Source organism: Rhyacophila brunnea, unplaced genomic scaffold (genome assembly GCF_057557595.1).
Source record: "Rhyacophila brunnea isolate RB1 unplaced genomic scaffold, BYU_Rbru_1.0 scaffold_7, whole genome shotgun sequence".
Lineage (NCBI taxonomy): Eukaryota > Metazoa > Arthropoda > Insecta > Trichoptera > Rhyacophilidae > Rhyacophila > Rhyacophila brunnea.
Window position 1 is genome coordinate 34,007,616 of NW_028233339.1, and position 13,215 is coordinate 34,020,830.

Consider the following 13,215-nt stretch of genomic DNA (forward strand, 5'->3'; position numbering starts at 1 on the left):
TTATATGATATTATAATTGAAGCATACAATTAAATAATTGGTAATCAACGACTGATTTTTTTGCTATGATTTTTTTTATTTTCGACAAAAATATTACAAATTCGAACAATACCTATTAAATACATTTTTAATAATAACTTTATTTCAGCAAATTTTGTGCTTCCTGTTGTAGTTCAACATCAACGTGTACCTTCTGAAAATTTACTTAGTATTGTTGGCAGTAATCGAAATATGTATAATCTTCTACTTCTTTCTCACAGAAATATGCAGCAGGAAGGTTACAGTCGTGACGCACCAGACCCCCTGCTTCATCCATTGCACCGCAATTATCAGAATTATTCCTAGATATTGTCAGCGATCGCGATCGCGACCACACCACGTAGCCAGTTGATTGTAAAGACTCACCTATGAAAACACAATATTATCTATTCTAAAAAATGGTACATGACAGATTTTTGAACATCCAGACGACAAAGGCATAAAATATGAAACATCTGGAAAACTGAAACATTTGTTTGGCAATTTATCATGGTATTTGTATATTAAATTTGAAGTGTTTTATTATTTATTTATTATGAATCATGCCCTTTCTTTCTCATACTCTCTGGTTTAAAGATAATTACATAAGGTAATAATTAATATTTCCGTATGATAATAATTATTAACATAATATTACAATAATATTCATGTTTTATGAGTTGTAGAAAGTAGTTTTTTGTATTTATAACATTGGTACAAGGGATTGCAATACCGATATTTCAAAATCTGTATCCTAGTATTTTTCGATACCGAAATACCGGCTTTAAAAATCTGACAATACCGATATATTATTTGCAGTTGAAAATGGGTATAAAAAATGTATTAAATAATACTATAAAAGGTGTAACAGGACTGTATTTTTTGTCGGATTATGGGTGTCTCTTTCCACTGACCTTCGACTTTGGTGACTAGTAAGGACACATGCAGATTTACGAAATACATTTACATTATAGGTAGGAACCTACTTCCTTAATTTAAAATGTAGGTATCCAAATGTTTTCGCCAGTCGCCCACAAGTCTTATCAGGTATCTGAAATGCCAACTGTCTCTTTGTACAATCATTAGTAACCTCAGCCCTAGTGGCGAATATTAATTATATTATAATATAACAGAAATCGTAATAAAATTCTACTATAATGGACTTGCCTGTGCCTCATTGTTCGATGTTTATCTACTCATAAGTTATATTTTATAGAATAAAAGAGAACATTTGAATATTTATTTTTTTAACAAATAGTGAGCAATATTGTGTTTGGTTTTACTTCTTACGGGATAGGGCACGTCATAGACACTTCATAAAATAAATTTATTGAAAGACCATTCAAAGAAAAAAGTGCCAATAGCTCAACTACATACCAGTAGCGTGTACCAGTGGATTGGTTTTCGCAGGGTTAAATTGAATTTTAAAAACTAACCAATACCGTCTGTAAATTTTAGTGTTATTTGAATGAAAACAAATACGTATGAATGACAAAGTATAGTGTACACCATTTATGGCGGATCTTAGCCTAGCTTAACAACCTACCTCCACCCTTTGCCACTGATACATACTATACTATATAGGTATTTGTAAACTACAGCATCTCTATCGTAAAATCTTACCTTTGTCTATTTTAAAAGTTACATATAGGTATTGTCACCGGCTATATTGCGCAATATGCAATATCGCTAGCCAACTAACGTTGACTGTGAAGAAAGGTTGCCGGAGGTAGTTATGATTGACAGAATTATTTTTTTTTGGCGGCGAAACATTTCTTGTAATATTTGCGAGGTAGGTATCGTTGTACGCAGCGCTCGAAATGGAAATTTTTACGAACCGGAGCGCTTGATAATTTTACGAAAATATTAACACTGTTACTTATCTAATTATATACATATATGTATTTAAAAAAACGATTGTGTTAGATTTTTTTATAATATGACATATCTCGCTCAGACGGTAAAGTTAATATTTATACAAGACGAAGAGATAATTTAGGGGATTGTATGAACCGGAACGGCGCTCCGGTGCATTCCGGTCCATTTCGAGCCCTGGAGCCGAAGGTGATGGTTTGGCGTCTGTCCAGCCCATGGTCATACTTTAGTTGGTAACAGTATGTACTTATTTAGATATTTTTGCTATAAAATATTAAAATTTTAAAGAGATTTAAATATCAATATTTATCGGTTTCTGTTTTATTTATATTTTTTACGAATACCGGTATTAATTCGGGTATTTAATTGGAAATACCAAAATACCGATATTAATATTTTGATTCGGTATTGCAATCCCTAATTGGAACATACTATAATTTACCTTGTACCGTGATAAACTTTTCAGGTGCAAACGTATCATGGAATCCAAGAAGCGCAAACGGTTTTACACCCAGAATAGGTATACGGTTTTCAGGCATTGTAAACATTTTTACAAGTATGTCCCTCTCTTCTCTGCTGTTGATGATCGCCAAATACCCTCCTAGAGACTCGCACACAATACGAGCCTCGTACCATGGTTTTAAATCCATGCGTAACTGGTATATGTGTATTTTGTTAGCAGGATCGTGATGTGCCAGTTCTTAAAATAGTAAATATCAGGAACTTGTGAGTATTTTTATGAAATACAGTAGAACTTGGTTATTACGAGGAAGATGGGACCGACTGAATTTGATCGTTATAAGCGTTACTCGTTATATCAGAGAATAGGTATTTTTAAATGAGCGGTCACATAACACAAATAGTCGAAAATAAAAATCTGAAAACCATCGTAAAAATCCCCGAATCAATCATGGCATTAATAAACTACAAAAGAAGTTGTTTATTGTAATGAACGCTGGTAGGTACCTACGGACTTCACAAACCTTGGATTTTTCAACCATATGCGTGGATACTTTTTCTATATTCTCGGCGAAAATACCAATTAGGCTGGTACTTAGACACTTAACTAGTGTCATAAACGTAATACGACTCCGGCGGCATCCTGTCCGATCGGATTTTATTGCTTAGGGTCGAAATATTTTTAATACAATCACTGCTGACCTTTTACTTACCACATTTAAATAACATGTTAATTATATCTAATGGCCAACTACTCCAAACGCGCCAGTCGCGATGTTAGCACTAAATGAGTTTAACTATCGATACATTAACAGTATTTTAGCTCAGTATATCCGATACGCTGCTCGTTATAACAGTGAATAAATGTATAGAGAAAATCATAAACCAAAATGTCAACGAATGTTTCCTCATTACATCCGAGATCTCGCTATGTCCGAGATCGTAATAACCGAGTTCGACTGTAGTTTCAAATATATATTGAGACTTCTAGGCTTAGGGGTTAAATTTGAAAGGACGGCAGAGGAAAGTAAAGTTAATAGTTTCAATTTCCTTACACGATTAAGTGACAAGTTAATACACAGAATTGATTATATATAGGTACATACACGGTTTCGATCCCAGACATCGATTTTATTTATTCCGATACTTTAACCTCCCATAAGAATGAGATGAACCTCGAACTCACCAACAAACTGAACAGTGGAAATGCAATATTCTTCGTAATGAAGAGTCTTAGCTACTAATACAAAAAGACAAAATTCTGGGTATACAACCAGTCCATGTAACTAACCGCTCTGTATGGATGTGAAACCTGGAGCCCAACAGATAAACAGGAGAAGGATAGCGTAGTTTTCGAAAACAGAAGACTACTTGGACCGATTAACTTTCCCTTTACGATGCTAATAAATTCCGTCCGTTCCGGTGATGTCACATTAGGTTACCATACTAGATTGACAATATTACAATAGATAAAAGAGAAATTCTTATTTTAACTAATCATATTAATTATAAGTCTAATAAGATGTCATCATCAGTATTTACTATTTGTTTTACCTATAAAATGATCAAATGGGCATCAAAACTCAATAATTATAATCATACAAGTATTTATAATATACATTTGTATAGTCTACAAGTCAAAATAATACTATTTTAATTTACCTCTACTTTCATATTTTTTCTCACAGTTGAGTATGTCTCTTTTTGTAACATATATTATACTTTTAGATTTACCTCTTTTGTTCGTAATGGAATGAGTCGCTCTGTTTTCAATATTCATTGATAAATGACTGGTAAATGAAATCTGGTGGATATATAAATATCAATTATTTATGTATTTTACTAGAGAATGTCATTAATTTTGAAAATAATAACATTTTAATCAGATGTAATATTGATGATTCTAGGAATAGCTGAAATATGAAGAGATGAGAAAATGCATATAAACTGAAATATGTGTAGTTTAATTGAATGGGTAACCTAATGTAACATTACAATAACGATAGTGTTGAAAAAACCAAAAGTGGCGTATCCGTATGAATGCTGACCTTTACGAACAATAATTTAAGCCCGATATGTCTTAAGGGCGCAAAGACTCAGATACGACGGTCACGTTATTAGATGCAATGGATCTAAAACTCTCCATGAAGTTTATGAAGCAACCCCTGTGGCCCTTGGGCTGCCCAGGATGAGATGGGGGGATGACGTTAAGAGGGACGTAGAGAGGTTGAGTGTGACCGTTTTTTATTATTATTATTAATAACCATGTCCTTGATTTTTCGGCACACCATAAAAATATAGTAGTGCAAGATAATATTACACAATAGTCATTTAAATATGTAATATAAATCTTACAAAAACTTACCACTGCATCCTACAGTTTGCTCTATTTTACAATTCTCATTACAGAATTTTCCACAGTGAAAATCATCTTCAAAACCTTTTGTGTGGCAACTTTCATATCCCCAATCTGCTAGACCACTACACCAAGAAACCTCAATATTTCCAAAACGGCATCCTAAAAGATATAGAAATTTATTGAAAAACTATTTTTTGCTAGCACCGGCATTTAAAAATTTATTATTTGACAAGTATTTCGCTCACATGGTGAGCTTTATCACATATAAGTATCGAATCTTACATTTGAATGTTGTTAATACTGTATAGTGGGGGGGTAGAAAAGGACCTATGTAATGCGTAAAAAAGAACATTGGTAAAATTCCAAGTTATGTTTGAATAGAAGGGTAGAAATTTTTACCTGTAAATCCTGAGGAGTGGGGAGTTTCATGAATTGGATAAATTTTATTTTTAAACCTACTTTATTACTATGGTGAAGAAGTTATAAATACCTGTCTTTAACATAATCATTTTTCATTTTAGATCATTTTTATTATGTGATAAAAAATACAAGTAATAAACTCATTTTTGAAATTATTATGTAAATGTTGAATCTCTTGAAAAGATCAATTATTGTTCAAAATTAAATATGTACCAATCCACATAAAAGTGTTATATATTATGGAGTATTAATTGTGGATACCTTGACTTGAATGCTGCATTTTATTAGGTATTATATTAATATGAACCTAAAACTTAAGAATAATTGAAGGCATCAAGTTCAAACTGTCAAAAACTAAAAATAGTGGTTATTTAGTGGGGTCTCTTCTTCAAATTGATTGGAAATGCAAAATGGAAACTTTTTATCTATGCCAATGGAGAGGTAGCCAAATTACTTTTATTTCATCTCTTATTGATAAAGAATGCTTTAGCAGCTAGGAAACTCTGCTGTCACGGAGCTGTGGATTCAGCTGTGGACCAGTTAAGTCAAAGTAATACAGGGTGTTCGCCGGAAAGGTTTACTACTTTGTTTGGTCGCCATTTTGGTAAAAATGAATTTTGACAGTTCATATTTGGAAATTGTGGTAAATTCATTATGAAAAAATATTCAATAAACCAATTTGTTTTAATCGTAAAAACATTTTATCAAAATCAATCATCAATAATTATTGTGACGACTAGAAAATTATGTAAAATTGTGGGTAGAAATAATGTGCCATCAAAACCCACTATTTATCATTTAGTGAATGATTTTGAAGAAAGGGGCTATGTAGCAGATAATTACAGGCATGGGCTACAACCTACGAGAAGATCAGATGAAAACATCGCTGCTGTCCTAGAAAGTGTTCAAAACAATCCATCAACCTCAATTCGACACCGTGCTAAAGAAATTGGACTTAAGACAACAACTTTGTGGAAAATAATACATAAAGATTTACATTTGTATCCATTTAATATTCAGTGGACACAAGAGCTTCCTCCACAAGATCATTTGAGATGCAGTGCATCACATGCACACGATGGTACACATCTCGTGGAAAAAAATATGTTGACCGTCTGAGCTAGATAGGCCATAGAATAGAAAATCTGACACACTTATTTTTATAAAATACACATACGATTTGATGACTATGTAAATATCTTCAGAAAATTTATCGAGAGCTCCAGTTCGTAAATTTTTCCATTTCGAGCGCCGGTTTCCACAACAAATTATCTCAAGAATTGGTGATGTCGATTTGCCTACACGGTCGCCGGATTTAACAGCTCTGAACTTATTTTTGTGGGGATATCTAAAGAACAAGATTTATGCCAACAAATCAGAAACACTTCAGCAACTTGAACAAAACATTCGTGACTAGATTAATGAAATACCGGTTGAAATGTGTGAAAATCTGATGAAAATTGTTGTAAAAAGAGCTCGCATTTGTGAGATTAACAGATGCGGACATTTAGCTGACATTGTCTTCCATACGTATTTCCCAACATTTATCAGCAATAAACCATTTTGTTTTCATTTTCCACAAAGTCATACAAAATTAAATTAGGTAGTAAACCTTCCCGGCAAACAAACTGTATTATATTATAATCAACTCAAATAAACAGATTATCCAAAGTATTCACACGTATTTCACCGGGTCACCGACCCATATTCGTATGGCGATATTACATAATAATTATTACAAATCGAATTAATAGGCATTTCCATGTAGGTATCAAATTATAGCTAACTTTGTAGATCAATGACCGCGACAATAATCTTTGTATATCTGTTCTCACTTAGTTAGTTAATAGCCTAATTATTACATAATTATAAGTTGATAAAATAGTAATCAGTACGTCATGATTGATAAAAAGAAAATTATTCGATTGTAAGTTTTCGACCGAAGCACATCGCTCTGTGCTGTGAGTCGCATTATTGTAACAATTGTACAACTGTACTAACGCAATTTAAATAAACTCACACCCTTCATAATCACGACAACGACTTCTCATCTCTCCTCGTCACAACACCATTGGCCCTCACATCGACAACCCCTACATACGTTATATTATTCCTTATTTATATTCCGTTAAGTTGTAACTCTAAGCGATAGCGCTCATAGAACGCGTCGAGCGGGCGAAGTCGGCGAATGCAGTGCTTATTCATAACCATAATCACACGTCTCTTCCCGCGCATTACCCTTCACCTATGTAATAAGCGGCCCAAGCAGCACAAAACAATTATTTTTAAAGCGTCTCTCATAACAAAGCAATAAAAATATTATATTATTTCGGGGCTTGTAATAAATATTTACGACGACATTATTCAACCAGCGATAAACTTGACACGCAATAAAATTAAACAATGATTCTCTGTTATTAAATAATTGCTTTTCGCCCGTCGATCGACGAGGCCTCGAGCGGCGTAATTTTGGTAGCCGTGTTCAATGAATGGACTCCATTGTATTTTCTTTCATTCGTCACAAACATATCAAAATAAATTACCGGGATATTTTAATGAATACCCATTACTGTCAAATGCTGTGGGTAGCCTTTTTTGACAAAAAAATGTTCCATTTCTATGGCAGACTATATCGTTCATTAATCCGTCGTAATTCATAGAACCGCAGTGTTCAATACCCTTGTAATTGTTCGGCTCTCCTCTCATAAATTCTCCGTAAACGTACTGTAAAGGGAGTCCTGAAAAATAAAATATTGTCATAAAAAGTGTACTTTCATAAAATCTACAAACAAGTTTTACAACAATCATGATATACTTATTGATGGCGATATCGATTTATTGGTTCTTGTCGATTTAGGTCAGCGATACTACGATACGGCCCGAAACACATTTATTTTATTATCAGGAATTTCGTATATCTTGAGATTCGTTTCGACTTTGACGCACAGATAGTGACACCCGAAGAGGATTGTCATTATGGTCCACATCAGATCTGGTATAAGAGTGTTGCTATTGCACACGATTAATTAAAAAAAACACGCATAATTTTTAAAATCTCAAAAATGTTTTGTAAAAAAAGGGGGGGTTTCATGATTTTTTTCGTCACACCAGTAGTGATGCTTCTTCTTCTTTGGCTATATCCCCCTTAATTGGAGCATATGGACACCACGCGGCGCCTCCAAGAATCCCTGTCGCTCGCCAGTCTTCTTGCTTCGTTCCAAGCCAATCCAGCATCCCTCTGTATACACTCTGTAGATAATATTTAGTGGCCTTCCAAGACGCCGGAATCCGGTCGGCTTGAAGAACAGGCAATGCAGATTGAGGTTCTCTTCTGGCATCCGCAGCACGTGGCCGAGTCAGGTCCAACGTCGCCTCTTCAATTTCAGCGTGATGAGAGGCTGCTTGGTGCGTTCTCTTAGCTCCTCGTCTTTAGTGTTACCTATCGTTAATTTATTACTTAATATCATGATTTTTTTAAACAGAAGCACAGGGTTATATTCCAAGAATCTTATATTCTTCAACCGAGATGCGTAAAATATCTCACATCACTAAACACCATTTAACCGTTTAAAGGTTGATTACCGTTTGAGAAGAAATATTTTGTATACCTATATGCATCTGTTATATACAGATAACCTGAAAATATGACATAAACTATTACATTTTTATCAGAAATTGAATAAAAATATGTGTTAATATCGTTTACTTGTTTCCGACAAAAGAATATTTATAGTAGAATAGTAAAAAAAATGTTATAGGTACTACTCGCGACTAGAGATTCCAATCCCTAGTCACGAATCAATAAAAATGAGAAAGTTATTGGAAAAAAACAATGCTTCGCACTTTTAACAAAGTAATTCCACCATGATCTCATACGTTTTACGGAAGTTTCATATTTGGCTGACTAATTAGATTTATGAAGCGGAAAGGCCATAAGTAAGTATACCATGATTTGCTTTACTATTTTAAATCTCGATAACCTATTCATTAAGTATTTACTATCAGAAACACCTATCTCATATTAAATTCACATTATTATTTATATTAAAATATTATTTACTCCATTAAACTTATGTATTTGCAAGACTGAACGTATACAATATTAACAATAAATGTCTTAAATAATGTTATTTGTAAATATAATTTTTTTATATTAACAATGGAAAAAAATGCCAATCCCGGGACCAGTCCCGGGATCCCGGAATTGTCAAATTGTAATCCCGGGATCAGAATTTTGGCTCGAGATTGGATTCCCTACTCGTGACAATACGTATACATACTTTTTTTATTGTGCGTGGATTTACAATATTAAAACACTGTGAGTAACCATTAAATTATGTAAAGTTTTAATTAACAATCAATTGTGGATATTCAGTACTAAAATTATATTGTGCAGTGCCGGCGAATCGAAATGGTAGCAATTTTTCTAATTGCGAAATACAATTTTGCTTCACTTAGTTAGACCTTGTCCAGATGGCGCGATTTGACTCGCTCGTAAGTAAAAACTCGCGCGTATTCCAGGACCTCGATTTTTGAACGAAGTACTTTCGAAGTATGCAATGAGATTAGTTTAGCCATTGCCGACTCAAGTAGAAAGCCGATAAATTCACAACGACTGGTCTTACATTTTCCGCCCCTTCCGTTGTTGTATATGTATGAACTGCCATTGCCTGTCATTGTTCTATAGAGTGTCATACTGACCCATCTGTCATGTTCACACAGGGAATGGTTTGATTTGAATAGATTACATGATAAATAATACACTAGCATTAACACACCTTCTACAAATTTAATGCATAGATCAATGCTACATATTGTTTGGAAATCGATATTACCACCGGTTTGTGTAAAGTACTAGTCTAACTTTGACAGTGCTGATGAATAACGGGAATGTATATTATTTATTAATAACACTGATAGTTAATAATATTTGACTTAAGATTTTTTTATAATTCAATTTGAAACGAGAAAGGGTGAATCAATATTTCAAGCAATTTGGGATATGATTTTAATAGCTGAAAAGTGGACCACTCGTTGCTTGTGCACAAAGTTATGCTCAGGCTTTATTAATCTAAAGATGGCGGTCGGTGGTTTGGCATAAAAAGGTGAAAGAATGTGTGAGGATAGCTAGACTTTGACCACCGCGACTAAAACTGCCGTATGCATTAAACTTCACACCCTTCGACGGTAGAGGCGCTAGCTGCGGTCGAATTTTGACAGGTGTCAGATTGTAAACAGATTTAATCGTAAAGTCGAAAGGCTCTTTATTTATTATTTTTTGTCTTTTACATATTTCCGTTAAAAGTGTTATTTTGTGTTTAAATTCTCATTTAAGTATTTATTGTGATTTTGTAATGCAGAAACAGAGATGTTTTATTAATATTAGGTTTGTAAAAACATCGGAAGAACTGTGAAATTCTTGTACCTACCTAAGTATTGAATACCTACCTATTGTAATATTGGAGACGTAACTTGTTTCTTTGGATTATTTAGCTACGTACTTTAACAATGAATCGTTTAATAATGCAACGTTAACGGATAAGTACTGATTACCATTATTACCATATTTTAGGTTATTTTACGTCCCTAAAATAGAAGTGATTGACGCGACAATTTTGCTGCCAAGATTTGGTAACCGGACGGATGCTTTCGATGCGTTTATGAAACGATTCCTGTTATCGAAACCATTAGCAGATATGTTAATTTCTAGCTTGGAAGATTTAATGCCACCTCCAACTAGATTATCGGCATTAAGCGTCGAAACTAAGGTGAGTGAGTGGTGACAGAAGTATTTGTTCAAATATAGACCACTTTTCGCGCGGTAAATCCAGCTGTTATGTGAGCGTAGACAAACATATTATAATGCAAACTCTTACGCGATCATAAATGTACACCCGACAATTTCGTTGTATTATTGGACACCGTTCGTAGCGCAATACTTCATTTGAAGCTGGGTACTAGGTTTTCTACTCCGTGTGATACTGCTTCTGTGCTACTGTGTGGTAGGTATGTGACCTCATTGACATGTAATCGCCGCATGTCACTTCTCACGCGCGGTCTACGTGCAGGTGACGTCATTGAGCTGTCCACAAGCACTCGTGACGTATCGCGGCGAGACACGCGTCATCTGGACAAGCTCTTGCTCATTAAATTCGCAGCTGTGACTCTATTTCGATATATGCATCCATTTTATCAAGATGCAACATAGTCATACTCAAAAAAGGCTTAAATTCTTTTTAATATAGGTATTATTTTACTTTAAAACTAACAATTTCTACAAAGCCGACCATGGACATCAAAAGTTTTCATTAGCATGGAAACTCTTGAGTATAAAGATACAACCCAATCCAATATACTTAGTTCAATATTGTTGAAGTTTTCCTCTTTTTGAATCATTTTCGAAGTCCACGAGGATGTGAGTTCCCAAATATGTGGAAGACAAGATGAAATAATAATCCACGATGAAGAGTGGCTGTTCTTCTGTACATATCGACACCTCCTAGGTATAAGGCCAGAACTACAAAATGGTACTTTTCAGTAGTAGGTACGATTTTAATAAAAATTAATGACACCACAACGTCAATTTTGAATTCTGAAATCTTATTTTTTTAGTTGATTGATATAATATATTGATTTAATTGTTGTGATTTTAAGTGTATTATCTTTAAAATTATTTATTAAAATGCAATCAAGTCAAAATAGCCAAAAACGCAGTTACGGACTTTTACTTAGGAGGTGTCGATATTATATTCCATACAACAAAATCTTATTAATTGTGTCGATAATTAATAGTATTGATAATTTTTTCTAAAATCGGTTTTCTGCTCACTTAAGGATATTCTAGACGAGCACTTGTAACGCCACATAATACCGACTACTAACCGCGCCATCAAAAAGAACCATGGGTTTATAATAAATAACCCTATCTAGCTAACTGCTAAACTAACATTTTGACGTGAAGAGAGGGTTCGGCGATCAGAGCGTGTCTGGAGGCGTTGGCGAGCAGTTTCCGGCTATACCAGCTATTTCGTGCTATTGTCTCATGGATCAGTGACAGTGTTTGTGTTTTGCGCATACATTAATATATTATTTATTTTTGTGACTTCTTTTCCCATCGTATATTCTTCACGGATATGTACTAAAATTATGATAACTTATCAATATGGTTTACAATTTTTTACATTACCTATTAGTTATTTTATTTGGAATGGGTTACTTTATCTTTATTTTACCGGAGCAGCTTAACCTGCCAATGAGTAATGGTATGCGTTAACAGTCTACATTTCTTACCAAATAACAGGCATATAAAACAAAACCTGGTAACTGAGCAGGGTGCGGTAACAAAATGGAAATCCATCGTAAAATATTTCTCACCTTCTTCTGTTATATAATCTCCTTCATAAAATATATCGTGCCATCCCAATTGTACGTAGTGAGTGTCAATAAAACTAGGCAAAGATCTCACGGGGAAGCGTTTTAAAATGTTCACTAACACGGTCATTTCCGCTGCATCTGTGGGCATTGCCAATGTTCCACCTTCTTTTCTGCAAACTTCCGATGCTTCTCGCCAGGGCATTCCGATTCTATGGAATTTATAAGCCATCTGCACAGATCCGAAGGACTCATAGTATGTTTCTGTAATAAGTAAAAGTTAATTACTATTTTCTATCCTAATCGGGGAATAATAATAAATGGGGCTCTACAGAGTAGAATAATACATTTTTTTTTTAATATTCACCTAACCCAGGGGTCGGCAAATCGCGGCTCTTTGGGTATTGGCGTGCGGCTCTTTGCCAAATTCCCAATTCACAATTTTTATTTGTTGTCACTATCTGTACACTTATTATATTACATAATTACATTATCGCAAGCCTAATTTTTCCTCCGTGATCCAAAAAGGTATGATTTTTGTTGTTTTAAATCCGCCCATTGCAAAAGTTGACAAATTAAAATTGTCTCCATTTTATATTGACTCAAGCACTTTTAATTTTATTGGTGGATTTAACAACCAAAGAGCTATGGAGCTCCAAGTTTGTAGGTCTTGCCACCAAAATTGAGGATTTGGAGAGAGAAAAATGCAATTG

General features: G+C 34.2%; 1 protein-coding gene across 1 annotated transcript in view; it reads right to left on the reverse strand.

The window, feature by feature from the left end:
• Nucleotides 1-12,739, reverse strand: part of LOC147064755 (uncharacterized) — a 33,661-nt gene extending 20,922 nt beyond the window's left edge. The window contains exons 1-4 of the mRNA XM_085958032.1: nt 12,506-12,739; nt 7,675-7,869; nt 4,718-4,870; nt 2,336-2,593 (exon numbers count right to left, since the gene is read on the reverse strand). Coding sequence (XP_085814158.1) covers nt 2,336-2,593; nt 4,718-4,870; nt 7,675-7,869; nt 12,506-12,734 — 835 coding nt within the window. The 5' untranslated portion in view covers nt 12,735-12,739. The remainder of the gene's footprint in view (nt 1-2,335; nt 2,594-4,717; nt 4,871-7,674; nt 7,870-12,505) is intronic.
• Between the last annotated feature and the right edge of the window lie 476 nt (nt 12,740-13,215).